Source organism: Oratosquilla oratoria, chromosome 12 (assembly GCF_046742065.1).
Source record: "Oratosquilla oratoria isolate Oo_2021 chromosome 12, ASM4674206v1, whole genome shotgun sequence".
Taxonomy (NCBI): domain Eukaryota; kingdom Metazoa; phylum Arthropoda; class Malacostraca; order Stomatopoda; family Squillidae; genus Oratosquilla; species Oratosquilla oratoria.
Window position 1 is genome coordinate 30661902 of NC_134788.1, and position 17383 is coordinate 30679284.

The 17383-nt window shown below is 41.4% G+C and overlaps 1 protein-coding gene across 1 annotated transcript in view; it reads right to left on the reverse strand.

The window, feature by feature from the left end:
• Nucleotides 1-645: 645 nt before the first annotated feature.
• Nucleotides 646-17383, reverse strand: part of LOC143031212 (BTB/POZ domain-containing protein 6-A-like) — an 18909-nt gene continuing 2171 nt past the window's right edge. The window contains exons 2-7 of the mRNA XM_076194778.1: nt 4140-4265; nt 3018-3184; nt 2672-2905; nt 2100-2195; nt 1548-1687; nt 646-1418 (exon numbers count right to left, since the gene is read on the reverse strand). Coding sequence (XP_076050893.1) covers nt 770-1418; nt 1548-1687; nt 2100-2195; nt 2672-2905; nt 3018-3184; nt 4140-4263 — 1410 coding nt within the window. The 5' untranslated portion in view covers nt 4264-4265 and the 3' untranslated portion in view covers nt 646-769. The remainder of the gene's footprint in view (nt 1419-1547; nt 1688-2099; nt 2196-2671; nt 2906-3017; nt 3185-4139; nt 4266-17383) is intronic.

Genomic DNA, 17383 nt, shown 5'->3' on the forward strand with positions numbered 1-17383 from the left:
ACACATACTCTCTCACTCCCACCCGCTCCCTTCCATGCATCACAGCATCATCCAAACACAGCCATTCTCAAATTCACCCTTATCTTCTGTTGAAATACTTCGAGGTTCTAGTTCATTTTGTAGTAAGCAACCGCACAACCTAGTCACCAAAACCCGACACAAATATACTAAGTCAGTATGGACAGTGAAGGGGTCACCGGCGTAGTAATTTGCGATTTTTGGAGAGAGAGAAGTGGCTGGAATCTAACAAGTAGCCGTGACGTCACGTCGATTATTCCTACCGGCCCTGGCCGCCTCTTCGCCTCGGTGACAACCGACGCCAGGTCATCTTATTCAGCTCAGGGCGTTGGTCATTTCACGTCACCCCTTCACTCATTTGGCTCTGGCGAACACTAAACGATTCCATTCGGCTACGGTTCTCCCCTAGCCCGTGCCCCCTTCCCCGTTTAACCCATTCAACTCCGATGACAAGATTCCTTGTCATTTGGTCAAATAAAACAAAAAATCATAAAACACCAAAATGTTTGATCAAACACCAGAAAAATATGACGTCAGTCCTCGCTTCGCTCGCAGCGAAGCGAGGACTGACGTCATATTTTTCTGGTGTTTGATCAAACATTTTGGTGTTTTATGATTTTTTGTTTTATTTGACCAAATGACAAGGAATCTTGTCATCGGAGTTGAATGGGTTAAGGGGCCAAACCCAACCCGTCCATTCGTCCGCCGGACCCGGGGTGGTGTGCAGCGGCGGTCAAATGGGGCTTTCCTTTCATTCCGAGCCAGAGCTTCCCGACTCGCGGAAATACAGAGCACACTCAAAACTCGTTTCATGCGACAGGGTTATATTCCCCACCCTTTGACTTCCATTTATCCTACTCACATATAATTGCGTTTTGGGGGTAAACTCTACATTATAATCGTTGTCCCTTTCAAGGGCAGCAGGGGGTGCAAAAACGAATTCAGGACCCTCAGAAGCTACTGAGCTCACAATCTCGCCCCCACGTTTTATTATGTCAATGGTGCCAGCACTTGGTGCATCCAGGCGATGAACACAAATATTGCTCTCACACGAAAGCCAGGAAATCAAATTAAAACGAAGACCTGGGGGTATTATGGTTTTGTTTCTATTCGAAGAAAGGTGAAAACAGGAAAGCCGCTCTTTCGGGCGTTGTCCCCTCCTTCCCCTGACAGGATGCAGTGGTGTGGTTATCGGGAGCGTCGAGGGGTCGGCGCCCCGGATGGCCCTCAGGATGTGGATGCACTCCGTGTGGGTCAGCACGTTCGTGTCGACCACGTTGTCGACGAACTCGTCACAGGACATGCTCAAGAACCGCACCTCCTTCAACAGGTCGTCCCCGATCTTTTCCCGGAGTGCATTCCCCGACAGCTTCTCCTGTTGGTTTAGCTGGGCTCTTCCCCTGCAACGAAAAAGAAGCACAGAAACTTTAGTGTGCGGGCTTGATGAGCAACTACCAAAACAAACACAGCCATATACTGTGCTCCCAGCAGAGAGGAGTAGAATGGTCGCCATGAGTGCTAGCGCTTACCAGACAATCAGTCCTTTGAAGGGGACAACCTCGGAAGAGAAGGCCAGGGTATCGTCCGTCAGCAAAGACCTCAAGCTTTCCTTTCTCAGACGAGACACGGTCTCACTCAGCATGACGGCGTCGGGGTCACGGTCCAGTATCTGTGGGTCAAACAGGCCATGCTTCTGAATATGTCAACAAATCCGAGGGACGGTGTAATTGACGCAACTGAACGCCCAATGCCGCCGTCAGTCAGGGTGTGAACTTAGAGTACGCAGGGTAACGGCTCCAGCCATAGGAAAACACCGGGGTGCAAGCTCCTCACCTCTATGACTGCAAATAAATCCACCCCTGGGGGTAAATCTTCCCCGTGTACTCTGCCGTTGGGCTTCCTTACTACGCGTTGATGCAAAGCGAGGCGTCTTTAAACCAAGAGCGCTTTGTACGATAAACTCGTCATCCCAGACTGACACTAGAGACAATAAGTGTAATCAGATATCACCATTTTACCCTTAAAAAAAAAAAAAAAAAAAAAAAACACCAGTCACGACATCATGAAACAGACCCACGTGCCTCTTTGCATTTAGTGTTCACTGCTGATTCCTTTAAAGCAACCGAAGTACCCAGCACTGCCGGCACCGTTTCCGCCTTCACGTTGTGAACAATGTACTGAAAATAAAAGGAGAGAATTTACCTGAGGAAGCATGGCAGGCCGTATGTATCACGATTCGTTATTGTAACTCTGTCCACAGAGAGGCCCGGCAGTCATTAAGTCCTGCTCACCGTATCATCACAATATAAGAAGAAGAAGAAGAAACAGAAGAAGAAGCAGAAGAGGAAGAAGAACACGAGGAAAAAGAAGACGACCAAAAAGAAGATGATGAAGACAAAGGAGAAGACGAATACGAAGAATATAAAGAGGAACAAGAAAAAGACGAAGAAACAGATGAAGAAATAGAAGATACCGAAGAAGAAGAAACAAAGGAAAACAGAAAAAGAAAAAAAAGAGAAGAAACATAAGAAGAAAACAGAAAAAAAAACATAATAATGATAAGAAGAAGAAGAAACAGAAGAAGACACAGAAGAATAGCGACAGAACTCCGCTGTGGAGGAAAGCGAGGGCAACTGGCCTCTCTGCACCTTACCTGCACGCATTCTTTCGTTGCTGAATTTATCTGGTATTCGTCGGCCAGGTCGTACACCTTGAGAGCCTCTTCGACTGACTCGAAGTCCATCCGGTCCAGGTATATGTGTTCCAGTAGCTTCCGGAAGGACTGACGGGAGTACTTTGGAAGGAAGACCTCCTTAGTGTCAGCCTGGAGTCCCGTCAGCATGGCAAGGAACACGGGGGAGCTCATGGACAGTATCGTCCTGTGGGCCTGAAAGAGTCGCGGATTAAGTCTAAGACCGTCCTCAGGGGCAATGCGAGTGAAAGCACCCCCAACCTTACTCAAGGGGGGCAAGATATTCAATGTGAGTCGCCACACTTACCTTGATGGGGATGGGATCCACATCATCTGGAAAGAAGATGTCTAGGTCGCTTAATTCGCCCGAGGTGAAGAGGTACTGCAGGCGCTCGTTGCTGTTCTCAACCATCGCATGCCACGCCTGGCCGCCCAGGGTTCCTGTTTCGACCATGTTAGCTCTTCGGTTGCTGCCTGCGAATGCCAACCGGTTTAGCCGTGCATCATTCAAGATGAACCATGTATTCAGCGATGATTTCCCTCTCCACCATCGATTCTCTGGCTCAGGAGGTGACCTATAATCTCAAGTACGCACCCTTCTTTCAGACAAATCACTCGTCACCACACTGCCATGCCTACACCATACCCCGTCCGATACAGATGCGCCTAGGAAAGTCTGCTCCCAAATTCACCACGACACAAATACACGCGCAAACATACATACATACAGCACCCCAGAAGAAACTAAAGGAGAAACTCAACATGAAAGGCAGAGTTGGAGCTAAATTGATAGAACGAATGAAAGATCTTGGAAAGTAGGAAAAAATCAAAACACTAATCAGAAAGGAACTTTCAGTTTGGAAACAATATTACCAAATGGAGTCTGATACCAGTGAATACAGTGCAATGCACGCGTGGGGAGGGAGGGGGGGGCAGCTACAAAAGGGCAAAACCAACATGCAAAATAAGTATATATTAAAAAAAAAAAAAAATCCGAAAACCCTAACCCATGCGAGTACACTGCCAACTGTCTCAACACCATCTGAAGGGGACCAGTGACGGGTACCTCATTTCATGTGGTGCTCCTGCAAGATAGAGAGCGAAGCTGCAATTTTCACCTGTCAACAACCCACCTCATCCCTAACCACCACGTGTAGCCCTGGTCTCAATGTCTCTATTACCTTCAATTGTATTTCTTATCCAGTGGCACATGTGGAGTGTTGACAATCGGCGGCTGCTCTCCTCTCATTACAACCTTGAGCCGGTAATATAGAAACAAGTCCATCCTGATGCAACACAGACAAAATAGTGAAGAAAAAAAAAATCTTCCTAGGGTGAGATCTATGGGAGGCTCCGAGGACCGTTGCCAGCCACTATGGGGCTGCAGGTTTTCTCCTTGTTCAAACTCGTAGCATCGAAGGATACTGACCTGTAGAAGGAGAGCGGGTATTCTTTGTGGTTTTCAACATGACACTAATCATGCAGACCACGAATTCGAGCCCCTTTGGGTGGGAGTAGTACCGAAGCCACTCTTGAAAAGGGACATGGCTCATATCTGGAAAAGGTTCAGCAAGGACTTTGAGGCCGACAAGGGCATGCAGGGGAAAATGGATATATATATATATATATATATATATATATATATATATATATATATATATATATATATATATATATATATATATATATATATATATATATGGGCATGATGCGCGTATGGATGACCATAGAATTCCAAAACGAGTTATGACGGGTAGAATGCCAGGAAGACCCAGAGAGAGACCTCGAATGAGATGGATGGACGGTGTGGATGCGAAGATAGACAGGAGAAGAATAAATAAAGCATCCTGGATGGAAGCAGCACGGGACGGGAGGCATAGAAAGGATTACTGTTGGTGGATCAGAATCTACCTGAGGTTCAAGATCCAGCGGAGTGACTTGACCACTACACCATCAAGATAGATATAAGTTGAGCGCAACTTTTCTTACATATTTGTATGCTCGAGTTACATACACATACACGAAAATTTTGTGTTCAACCCATCTCCACTATGATAGTACAATTGGTAAGTATACGAAAGCGGGAAAGTATTTGTACAACACTGAATGGGATATATATATATATATATATATATATATATATATATATATATATATATATATATATATATATAGAGAGAAAGAGAGAGAGAGAGAGAGAGAGAGAGAGAAGACAATAGCACTAGAAAGAAGAGACAAGGAAGTCATGTTAAGTTAAAGACAGGAGTAAACACACCAAGACGAGGAAAATTAAATAAAAGGGAAACAATAATAGGGCCGAATGGTTTACCACCAGATTCTAAGAATAGGTTATGATTACTACAACGAGGCAGGAAGTGAGGAAACCCAGAAGTTAATCACAGAGGAAGGGGGGGGGGGAACAAAGATGACACATACACGTGTTCAGAGGGGAAAGCACACCATTGCCACTGCAACACATATATTCCAAGAAAACACGAGGAAGGAAGAATTGTATTTCGAGACCGATCCTATACCTAAAAGGGGCCTTGGTTATAGACAACATCGATAAGCTTTCACCCTCCACACCCATTGCTCGCTGCTTCCGGGACGCTTCCATCTCGCCATGGCAGAAAGTGGCAGCAGGCACAACCACCAGACCTCGCGACAAAACATGATATTACCAATTGGGCGACCCTGAGCACAAGTGTGTGAGTACCTACGCTGTCTCGTCGTGGTTCACTGACTGTTGACTGCAGCCACGGCTAGCGGGGAGATCTGTAATCAAGTGTTACCTTATCATGAAATCACTAAATTCCTTAAACTTGTCTATCTATTAATCTCTTTGTTTATTAATCCAATTATTCATTAATCAATATATTCATTTATTTAGTAGACTAAGTCGTGGGGTTGGCGCAAAATACTTTTGAACTATCATCTCTGTCGTGTCGCACACTCCTCTTTAACACTCCCTACGTGTAACTATTAACAGCACAATGGCCACCAGGAACAGCAACAAGAAATTGGAAGATATGGTGGAGACTTTACTCAAGGCCAGAGAAGAAGATAACCCATCCAATGAGAAAGCCAGAAAAGAAGACCGACAGTTCCTGTGATCAACTATCGTCGAGTTAAAAGACCTGATCACCCGACAAGAGGTATCGGACTTGAGATCGACAGTGGATTAAAGGTTGTGAAGTCGTATTCAGATATTGTGAAAGGTGATTCTGACTTTAGTGAGGACAACAGTGGACGAAATATTGCGGAGAATCAAGTGGTTGAAACTCCGAGTAACAAATGAATACAGATCAAAGACACTTGGGATTTCGGCTTGCCATACACTAGGAAAACGACGACAGGACGTTACCCAGAATGTGATTGTCAGATTTATATAAAAGAAGACGAATGTACCTGTACTGAAGAAAGCCAAGAAGCTGAGCATTTACGTGAACGAGCAATTGACCAAACGGAACGGATAGCTAGCTAGCCCCTTCCATACGGTGCCGCACACGTAGGCGTCATGGGGAGCGAGTGTATTCGCGAGGCTGCCATATCGGCGTCTTGATTATATTTATTGTAGTCGCCCCTTCATAATGACATTCTTTCTAATTCTTTTGTAATCGCATTTTCTATGGTTATCAAAATTCACGGGTGAAGAGAGAACGATCGATATAAGCGGTGACTATATTTTATGATGCGAGTATTAATACGACACGTCGTACGGCTGGCATTGGCTGCTGCCACCGAGATCTAAGTCCATGACGCCTACGTGTGCGGCACCGTATGGAAGGGGCTAGAGCCGCACGCGACCTGAGGAAGGAAGGTAAGCTACTGTCGACGTGGGCCAAGGACTGCGAGGTGTTTATGAAGAGCAATGACCAAAAGGTATTTCAGGTGAGCAACAATGATCAATTATCCGACTTTCAAATTATAACTTTAGTTTTTTTTGTAAACATGATTATCTTCTTGATCTGCTAATTCTCTAAGACTTTAAGTATTTCACTATAACCATGATCACTTCTACCAACACAAAATTAAACGAAATGAATACCTGTTCTTCCTGCCAAACCTTTGTCCCAAAGAATCACTTGAAATGTTCAATCTGTCATCATTTACTTCACTTTATGTGCGCAAATGTTCCAGCAAATACTGTCAAAAATAACCATGATATATTAAAACCCATTAAACTCTGATGACAAGATTCTTGGCATTTGGTCAAATAAAACAAAAAATCATAAAACACCAAAATGTTTGATCAAACACCAGAAAAATATGACGTCAGTAGTCCTCGCTTCGCTCGCAGCGAAGCGAGGACCACTGACGTCATATTTTTCTGGTGTTTGATCAAACATTTTGGTGTTTTATGATTTTTTTGTTTTATTTGACCAAATGCCAAGAATCTTGTCATCAGAGTTTAATGAGTTAAGAATTTGGTTCTGCTCAGATTATTAAAAAATAATTCCCTTTTATGCATCACCCAATACATAAATTGAAATATTGTATTCCTCAACATATGCAACAAAAATCCCAGATGTATACGCCGCTATTAATAAGTACAAAGATATAGACAAAATAATAGACAAAGAATTTACGATATTTAATCACAGTAGCACCCCAATCGATCCTGAACTAAATTTTTACTCAAAGCTAACGAAAGACTGCGATTACGGCTGTGATACACAATTTGACACCGAGTTTCATGAGATTAACGGTTTCGCTTTGACCAAAATGCCAATTACAAAATGCCAATTACAAAAAAAAAAAAAAAAAAAAAAAAATCTGAAGTTGCTCAATAAAAGTTTTGACGTCATTGTGATAAGTGAGACGTGGATTGACCCCGGCTGTCTAGTTAATTTCTTACCGGATTATACTCCATACAGCGGTAATCGTCAGCTCCACAAAGGCAATAGAGTCTCAATATACATCAATACGTCAAAAACACCCTGACGTGCAAATTATTAATTCAATCCTATAATTCATATGAAAACTTATTTGATTGCGTATCCATTGATATTAACAGTCAAACAAAAAGAAACACCATCATAACAAGTATTTACAGAAAGGCAGGCACTAATATTATTGACTTTACTAATATGCTTGAAGAAATCTTAATCCTCCTTAAAAATAAGAACCTATATTTATGTGGTGACTTTAATATTGATTGACTTCATTATGAAACACGATCAAAACAGGCACTTTACCGATACGATTTTTCATGAGGTTTGTTTCCTTAAATAAACCAACCCGAATAACAAATACCAGTGAGACACTAATAGATAACATTTTCACCAACATTATAAGTTCTGAGAATTATAGTGGTATTTTATTAAGTGATATAAGTGATCACCTGCCTGTATTCACGATTAACCCAATAGAAATCCATCGCAAATCAAAACCAGAAATTATAATAAAGCGTAAAATAGATGACAAAAGTATTACAAAATTAAAACATTGCTTGAAAGAAGAAAACTGGAATCTGGTTCTTGAGTCGGAAAATGCCAATCAATCATACAAAGAATTTTTAAGCATTGTTATGAGTAATTTTAACAAATGTTGCCCAGAGAGAGAGAGAGAAGTGGAAATAAAATCAAACAATAAAAATCCAAACAGCATTAAGAACGCATGTCAAAAGAAAAATCGACTCTACAAGAAATTCATTAAAAGTCAGTTCACGGCTGACGAAATCAAATGCAAAATGTACAAAAACAAACGTGACAACAATCCTACGCAACTGCGAGAAAAAACACTATGATACTCTGTTTGAAAATAATAAATGTAATACAAAAAGGACATTGGAAGTGATAAACAACTTAGCTAGGGCAAAAAGTAAAAATCATGAATAGAAAGACCTTATCAAAAAAGGTAAAACAAAAAAAGATGTAGCAAAAGAATTTAATGATTTTCTCTCCCACGTAGGACCTAACCTTGCAAAACAAATAAAAGCAAATAATCAAACTAATGAGACTTTTATAAAACAACGAATCAGTACCACCGTGTTTTTAAAACCCGTCACCGAAGACGAACTTATGAATACCGTTAAATCAATGCAAAGCAAGAAATCGCTTTATTATCTATGAGCCTCGTAAAGCAAATCATGCCAAACATATTATTTTTTTTATTAGCAATATGCAATAAATCATTTGAGCAAGGATTATTCCCAGACGCTATGAAAACAGCAAAAGTAGTTCCGATATTTAAATCAGGCGACAAATCCCATAACAACTATAGACCAATTTCGCTATTACCACAGTTTTCTAAACGGCTGGAGAAGATATTCACAACTCGCCTAGACTCGTTCTTAAATAATGATGTCCTTTACCATAGTATGGATTTCAAATAAATCTTTCAATGTCATCAGCAATAATGTAATTAATTGAAGAAATAACTAACAATACAAAAAAAAATGAAATCTTTATTGACCTTAAAAAGGCGTTTGATACAGTAAATCACGAGATTATGATACAAAAGGCCGAACACGTAAGGTTAATGAAGTCCATGCTGTTCGCCGACGATACTACCTTTCTTTGCTCCAATACAAATTCCGACCAATTGATAAAGACAATCAATGAAGAATTACATCAGCTATATAACGGGTTTTCAGCCAATAAGCTTTCCCTAAATGTATCTAAAACTATTTACTTTTTTTCACAATAATAATACAAGTAATAACCCTACCAAAATAAACAATGAAATGATTGAAAAAGCGTCTATCAGTAAATTCTTAGGTGTGTATCTAGACGATCAACTTAACTGGAAATATCATATTGATCATGTGATAGCAAAGCTATCGAAAACGTTAGGAATAATGCATAAAATGAAAAATCTCCTAAATGAAAATACCATACGGACCATTTATTGCAGTCTAATCCTCCCGTTCTTAAACTACTGCTCAGAAGTATGGGGTAACACATATCAAACTAATTTACAACGTGTGATTACTTTACAAAAGAAAGTACTGCGTATAACATGTAATGTAGGACGACTAGACCACACAAATAATTTATTCAAAATATTAAATCCACTAAAGTTCATGGACTTAATAAAGTACAAAGCCGCCAGTGTTATGCATCAAAATTTTGATAAGCAAATGGCTCCAAATATAATGAAAAATGTTGTAGATGTTTTAACGCTTGTATATAAACTATTAGGGGAGAGCATTTTATAAGCTATTGATTCCGCTCTCCTTTTCAACAAATTTATATCTAAATGTATATGTATATGTACATCCTCAATATGGAAATGTAATGTGTGATATTTTGTTGAATAAACTGTTAAATTGAATTGGATTGAAATACTGACGGCAACAACGTAGGACATAGACGCACACACACACATATCTTGCGAGATCCACCCATTTAGTCTTCGGACATTTAGTTTTCTGACAATTAGACTTCCTTTGAAAAATAACTGTGGACAGTCTCCGGACATTTAGTCTTATGGACAATTAGCCCTCATCTTCAAGTTATAACGGGGCAACCATATCTAGCAGTAGTGGTCAGCGTCGAAGAATGCCACGGTGTAGATCAGAGGTTGTTTTCAAGGTAAAACGAATACTATAAGGTACGTTGAGCACCCCCCCCCCCTCCGCGCACCTCCACCGTGACGTCATAGGAAATCCAGAGGGGGAGAGTGAGAGGTGAAAGAAAATGTAAACTTTAAAGAAAACCATCTGTATGTATGGTAAACTTTAAAATTACACTATGATGTTCACATAATACTGAAATTACTCAGTATCATTTTCTTATCCTCAAATTATCAGTATCTGAGATATAACCGCCAGAAAAGTTATAAAAATGTTTTCCATGATTTCACATTAGGTGGCTTATACTAATATGACAAATTATTAGATGGGATGACATGTCAAGCGTGGATTTTATATGTAGACCTTTATCTCCACCAAGCTCAGTTATGCTTTAACCGGATTCTTTGGTCTTTTTTTTCAATTGAATAAAAATGTCAGGAAATGTTGCTAATAAATAGTTACTTTCAAAATGACGGCTGCATACATATCCAGATGACCGAGTATTGTGTGCGCCACATAATTAAATCCATTTCTTTCTAAGTTCTTTATCTTTGGGTAGTGAAAAGAAATGTATATTTTCATCACCTTTCAGTCTAACGGCATTGCATTTCTGCACTATACAAACTGTTGGCATTTTTACATGTTATTTGTCCGCCTTAGCTACTCCTTTAATCAGAAGATGGAGCTTCGCTCTACACACTGGTGTGTGAGTGACTGACAGCTCTCGACCCGCGGAACCCTGGTCTCGATATTTCCGTTGACGTCATCATCTACCTGCGCAGTGGAGAGGTTTTCTGGCTCTCCCCCCCCCCCCCCGCTAACGTACCTTATAGTATTCGTTTTACCTTAGTTGTTTTCATGCTCGAAACTTGAAAGCTTTGTAATAGTGTGCATTGTTACCGTACCCCTTGATGAAGGAGATGGGTCCATGTGTGGTTACAGCATTACCCATAGATTGGCTGTGCGAGGTCACGTGATCTGTGGGTCTTCCATTTGGTCTAACTCGAGGCATAAGTTGATTGAACATCATATGAATAGTAGGTATTCATCCTTGAGGTTTTCAAAACTTTTTTTTTTTTGGGGGGGGGGCTCTTAAAATATCTATTTCCTCATGGAATTCCTTCGCAGTACCACCGCAGATAGATAGTAACGACACTATTTAATTTTTGAAATGATACACGGCACTCATCTTCCTCATCCCTCCGCCATCTTTGATTACCGTCCCATCGAGGTCCGCTCTCCAAAGAGGAAAGACAATGTACAGTGCGTTCGTATGTACATCCTTCGTGTAGACGCAAGTACGTGCGTCCGTTCTCACGAGTCATTTTCTCGTTTTCGTATTTTAAATCTTGCGCCAGTCTTCGTTCTACACATCCCTTCTTGGCTGCGTAAATACCAGACTCATTGAGGGAGGTTTAGTCCCCGAGAGTTCGCTCCTAATTTGGTCTCCGTGGAGGTGATGAAATGCAGTGATCAAAAGTTCCTCATATTGCCCGCTGCTACAACTGGGAAAGGGGACACGCCACTGAGGGAAGACAGGTTCCTTTCCTGTCGCGTGCCACCGAGTACCAGGCACATGCAGGGCCCCGACATGGGTAAGTCGAAAAGTGCCCCCCCCCCCCACACACACCACCACTACCACCACCTTCCACATCTGATGGTCACTAGTACGATTCACATGTAACATTCATCCACAAAACAACGTTTGTACACACATCATTCATACGCACAACCCATAATGAATAAATCGTGCATTAAAATTACTTTAGGGGGAATTTGCTTTACCTTTTTTCCACCAAAAGTGCCGCCCCCTCAATACGTGCCGCCCCGGGGCATTGCCCCCCACCCCCTACCGCCCCCGACCCTCCCCTTGTCGGGGCCCTGGGCACATGCAAGTAGTTTAGACAAGCGATCGCAAATGTTCTCGTGTACAATCTTAGACAGACTCTCACCAGCTCATTCACACGTGTTTACCTACAAATGTCAAATGTACGTGTGTATACCTATCGAGAAAATGATACTTACTATTTGTTCGTGGGAAGTCATTTCTCGATAATAAATTAGCGCCTCGCTTGGAAGAGGAGGTCCTCTTCTGGGCCATGTCGAGTTCCTTCCAAGCCAAGAACCTGACGAACTCACGAACAGGTGTTCAACAGGAGTAGCGACTTGAACCCAATTTTCCTGGAAGGAACTCGATGTGAGTGATCGTGGGGGTATCCCCTTGTCTGTATATAAGGAAGGAGGGAGGGTAAAAAGGAGGAGGGAAGGAGAGAGAAGGAGGAGAAAGGACGAGGGAGGGAGGGAGGAGTGTAAGGAGGGAGGAGAATGAACGGGAGAAAGGGAGGGAAAGAAGGGGGAGGAAGGAGAGGGACGGGAGGAAATTTGGGAAATAGAAGGGAGAGGAGGAAGAAGAGGGCCGGGAGGGAAGGAGGGAGAGGTGGGAGGGATGGAAGAGGACAAGAACGGGTGGAGGGAAGGAGTGTAACTACATGGCACAATCAAATAACCATGTTCTAAACATATATAACCATATCCAACTCCCATACGATATATCACACACATGTCACGTGACCCACAGACCACTAGCATGATGTCGACAGCCATTGGCGCCGGTAAACTCATATTTAGACTAAGAAAAAAAAAATACCGCCAATCCTTTGCTGACCCATCATGTTCCCAAATCATAACCTCAATATACGTGACGTCATGATCATGTGATATTTCCAATTAAACGACACTAGTTTCTTGCCAGACTTATCGTTTACCATTCCTGTAGATCTACCAAAGTACATGATCATATCAATAAGATATACACCACGTCAAGATGCATTTAGTAATAATAGCTAAAACCCTTATACCAACATAAGAAGGATGAAGACGAAATGTTGAGCTCAAATAATGGAATGAAATGGAAGAATACAGTGATTTAGTTTCAATTCACCCGGTTAATGGCAAATCTCTAATCAGGAAAATCGAGAGCACGAGGAAAAAAAACTGAATAACTACATAAATGCTGTCGTTTTCAACTCCACGTGTATTACTGAGAACCTGCTCCCCTCTTTTACAATATACTATTGCAGATGTATGCATTTTCCATGCATATAAGACGGCGACTGTGTTGCTTTGGTGGGATTACTGGTCGGGGATTACCTCCACGGGACTGTGTACCTCTGGGACTGCGTACTCATCTATTTAACCAATCCAAAGTCGTCTTGCTGGGTTTACTTCAAACCACGCAGTATCCAGAAAAGCACACTCCTCCTTCATGTACCGCTAAATGTAAGAGGGGCTTTACACGGTTCGTCGAACGCGGTTCGACAGACACGTGTTTAAAGTGATGTGTGAACGGGGTATTTGGTTGTCGAACACGTTGGTTAAACCCATTAAACTCCGATGACAAGATGTCTTGTCATTTGGTCAAATAAAACAAAAAATCATAAAACACCAAAATGTTTGATCAAACACCAGAAAAATATGACGTCAGTCCTCCTCGCTTCGCTCGCAAGGAGTCTACAGGAGTCTACTTAGTCTATGGTGTCGTAGGGAGTGAAAATGAAGCTAACTTGGTTCGTTTGGTTGATTATGATCCGAGCGTTGGCCGGGAAAGAGTCTAGCGCGGTTCCCAAAGGTGAAAATCGACCGCAGATTGACCGCGAGGCCTAGGGGCGCGCCACAACCGAGAAATTACGCTTTTCCACGGACACAACTGCATGTTGTACACGCGTATCCAGACTACAACTGCTTCCCCCCCCCCCACTAAATGCGCCACCCCATGTGAGGGCTCTGGCATTATCTAGTGTTATAGCTAAAACTGGCACTTATATTAATGGACTAGTTTGTCATACAATTTGTTTTTAATCACTTCAGCCCGAGTCAAATTCTCACGCACAGCATCGGCTGCCATATGTGCGATGCATCACATTGCTCGCATTATAAAATATAAACTCACTGCTGTATTACTTGTTCTCTTCTTTTATGAGTGATAATAAACACAGAAAACGTGATCAAACCAGTTCACAGAATCTGGGGTTAACTCATGTACGACTACAATATATATATATATATATATATATATATATATATATATATATATATATATATATATATATATATATACATATGTGTGTGTGTGTGTGTGTGTGTGTGTGTGTGTGTGTGTAGGCATCACCGTACCGTAGTGGACCTAGGCATGGGTAAAGCGGCCCATACACGATCAATTATGTTGCGCAATTTCAGTGTCGATGCTCTGAATTGACAATAAAATTGACCGTGTATGGGCGATATTATATTGACAATCAAATTGACTGTGTATGGGCCATATATCGCCCATACACGGTCAATTTAATTGTCAATATATCGCCCATACACGGTCAATTTTATTGTCAATTCAGAGTATTGACAATGAAATTGCGCAATATAATTGATCGTGTATGGGCCGCTTAATATGAGACCGAAGGCTATAGGCTCGTCTACCCACGTACTGCAACAACGATACTTTAAGACAAGACAAAATATCGCGTGATAGCTCATGTGGACAACAAAGAGGAGGGGTGAGGAGGAGGGGTGGGAGGGAGGGAAGAGGAGGAGGGAGGAGAAGGGGAGGGAGGGAAGGGAAGGGAAGAGGAAAGAGAGGAAGGGGAGGAAGGAGGAGGAGGAGGAGAAGGAGGAGAGGAAGGAGGAGGAGGAGGACGAGGTGCTAGAGAGTGAGGGAGGAAGAGAAGGGGTGGGAGGGAGAGGAAGGAGGGGGGAGAGGAAGGAGGGAAGGAGGAGGGGGAGAGGCGGAGAGAGACGAAGGAGGAGGATGAAGAAGGGAGGGAAGGGGTTGGGGAGAGGGAGGGAGCATGAGGGATATGAAGAGGAGGTACGGAGTGGGAGGGAGGGAAGGAAGGAGGAGGGAGAGGAAGGGGGGAAGGGAGAAGGGGCGGGAGGGAGGGAGAGAATGAGGAAGATGAGGAAGATGAGGAGGAGGATAGAGAGGAACTGGTGGGCGGGAAGACGTTGTGATTTTTTTATTTTATTTTTTTTTATTCGTTACTGGGATATCGTAGACAGTATTCAGCCATTTTTTACTTTTTTATATATTTTCTCTGTCATACTTGACCTAAGTTTTGCATTCACACATGCGTAGCAGTGTAGACGGTTGATATATAGTCCTTCGTCGGTTAAAGACTGGCGGGGAAATGCCACACGCACACGCTAGGACGACATATGGTTTACCAAGCCTGATATTATCGATAACATTCAATATAATGAGTATTTTTTTTCTTTAATTCTTTCTTTATACTTGTACAAGTACAATGCATAATCCTTAAGCTTAAAAAAGTATTCACTATGACGTCATAAAGCCCCAGTTTATGAAAAAATCTTTGTATAGAAAGTTCTAGCGGTGTTTGTTTCTTATGCGCATGCGCAGGAAGAGAGCTCTGCCTTCCCGTATTACCGACCCTGACGTGTTCTTGAAAAGTATTTTTTTTCCTACTCCGTGTATGCTGTACTTAAAAACCGTGTACCCTAATATGTAACGTTATAAATTGTAGAATTGGATTATCATCCTGCTTCTAGTTTGTCTATTTGATTATTTTTTTAGGTTCTTTTATTTTACAGAAAACTTAAACCTTGCCTTGCATCCCCAAGAAAGAAGTTCTGTGACTGTTAATGAACTTCAACGGCTTAATTTTTCACAGCTGTCTCTCCATAAAAAAGTTACAGTTTAAGAAAAGAGGTCGTTCAACACCTGATATTCAAATATCTCAGCCAGGCATAAACAACGACAAGAAATATATTCGTACCCTTAATTCTGAATGGTACCAACGATTGTGTGGTAAAAAATGCACTGTTTTGCTTTCTGTGTTTGCTGTTTGGAGGTGATTAAAAAAACATGGACAAAAGATGGTTTTAAAAATATAAACAAAATGAAAGAAAAAATGAAAAGCATGAAACGTCAAAGAAACACGTTGATAACGCGGTTTCGCTCTCACTTTTAGGAACTAAATATTAAGGAGCAACTTAGTGAGGCATAGACTTTCAATCAATAAGCATAATATAAAGGTTAAAAAGAAAAAAAAACGTGAAAATTTGTCCAAAATAATAGACTGCATTTTCTTTTGTGGAAACTTTGAAATACTCCTACGCAGATACGACGAAAAAGACGATTCAGTAAATCCAGTGGTATTTAGAGGATTAGTAAAATTTGCATCTTAATTAGATCCAGATTTCAAGAATCACTTAGAAACCAGTACATTCTTCAAAGGTGTTTCTAAGACAATTTAGAATGAGATACTTGACTGCCTGCTACAAATATACCGTGAGGAGAGAAAGACGGAAATTAGAAAAACCTCCTTTGTAGCTGTTATGGCTGACGACGCAATAGTCCCTGTATTAAATGGAGAAATATTGGAACGTTTTGGGGGATTCTTTATTCCAGAGAAACTGCAGATGGCATATCAAAACGTATTTTAGAGCAATTGGACAAAATTCTTCAAGGATGTGGACTAAAAAACTGATAGCTCAGACATTTGATGGTGCAAATGTCTTGGAAGGCAAAAAAAGCAGGATTCAAGCAATAATAAAAACAGTTTATAGCAATGCAACATTTCATTCACTGTTATGCACATCAACTTAATAATGAGAAATGCAACAAGTATTACACGAAACGCAAGAATACTTTTCCATAACATTCTGGCTATTCCAACATTCTTCTCAACATCACCGCAATGTATGTCCATTCTCAAGAAGGATATGTAGGCTATGTCAACATTCCACGTCCGTCCCGTACAACTGGAGTTCTCAACCTATTTTCACGTAGACCCCGTACTTATGAACTGCTGTTCTTTAACCTTCTGGAGATGACTCCAACACTAAATTTAATCGTTTTGCATCCACTAACTGCTAGTGGCTTTCGGTTGGCGGACCCACTTGTGAGCCGCCGTGTCCCAATAGGGTTCCATGGACCACAGGTTGAGAACCACTATACTCGTTGCATCGAAAAATGGCCGTTAGGGCGGAGCACTGGGAGTCCCCCTGTGATGCCACATATAATTATTTTATAATTTTATTTTATCTTGTAATTTTATTTTATAATTTTATAATGTTGCCACATATAATTATATTAAAAAAAATTGTCACACACCACCACTGAGGTAAAAATCAAAGCA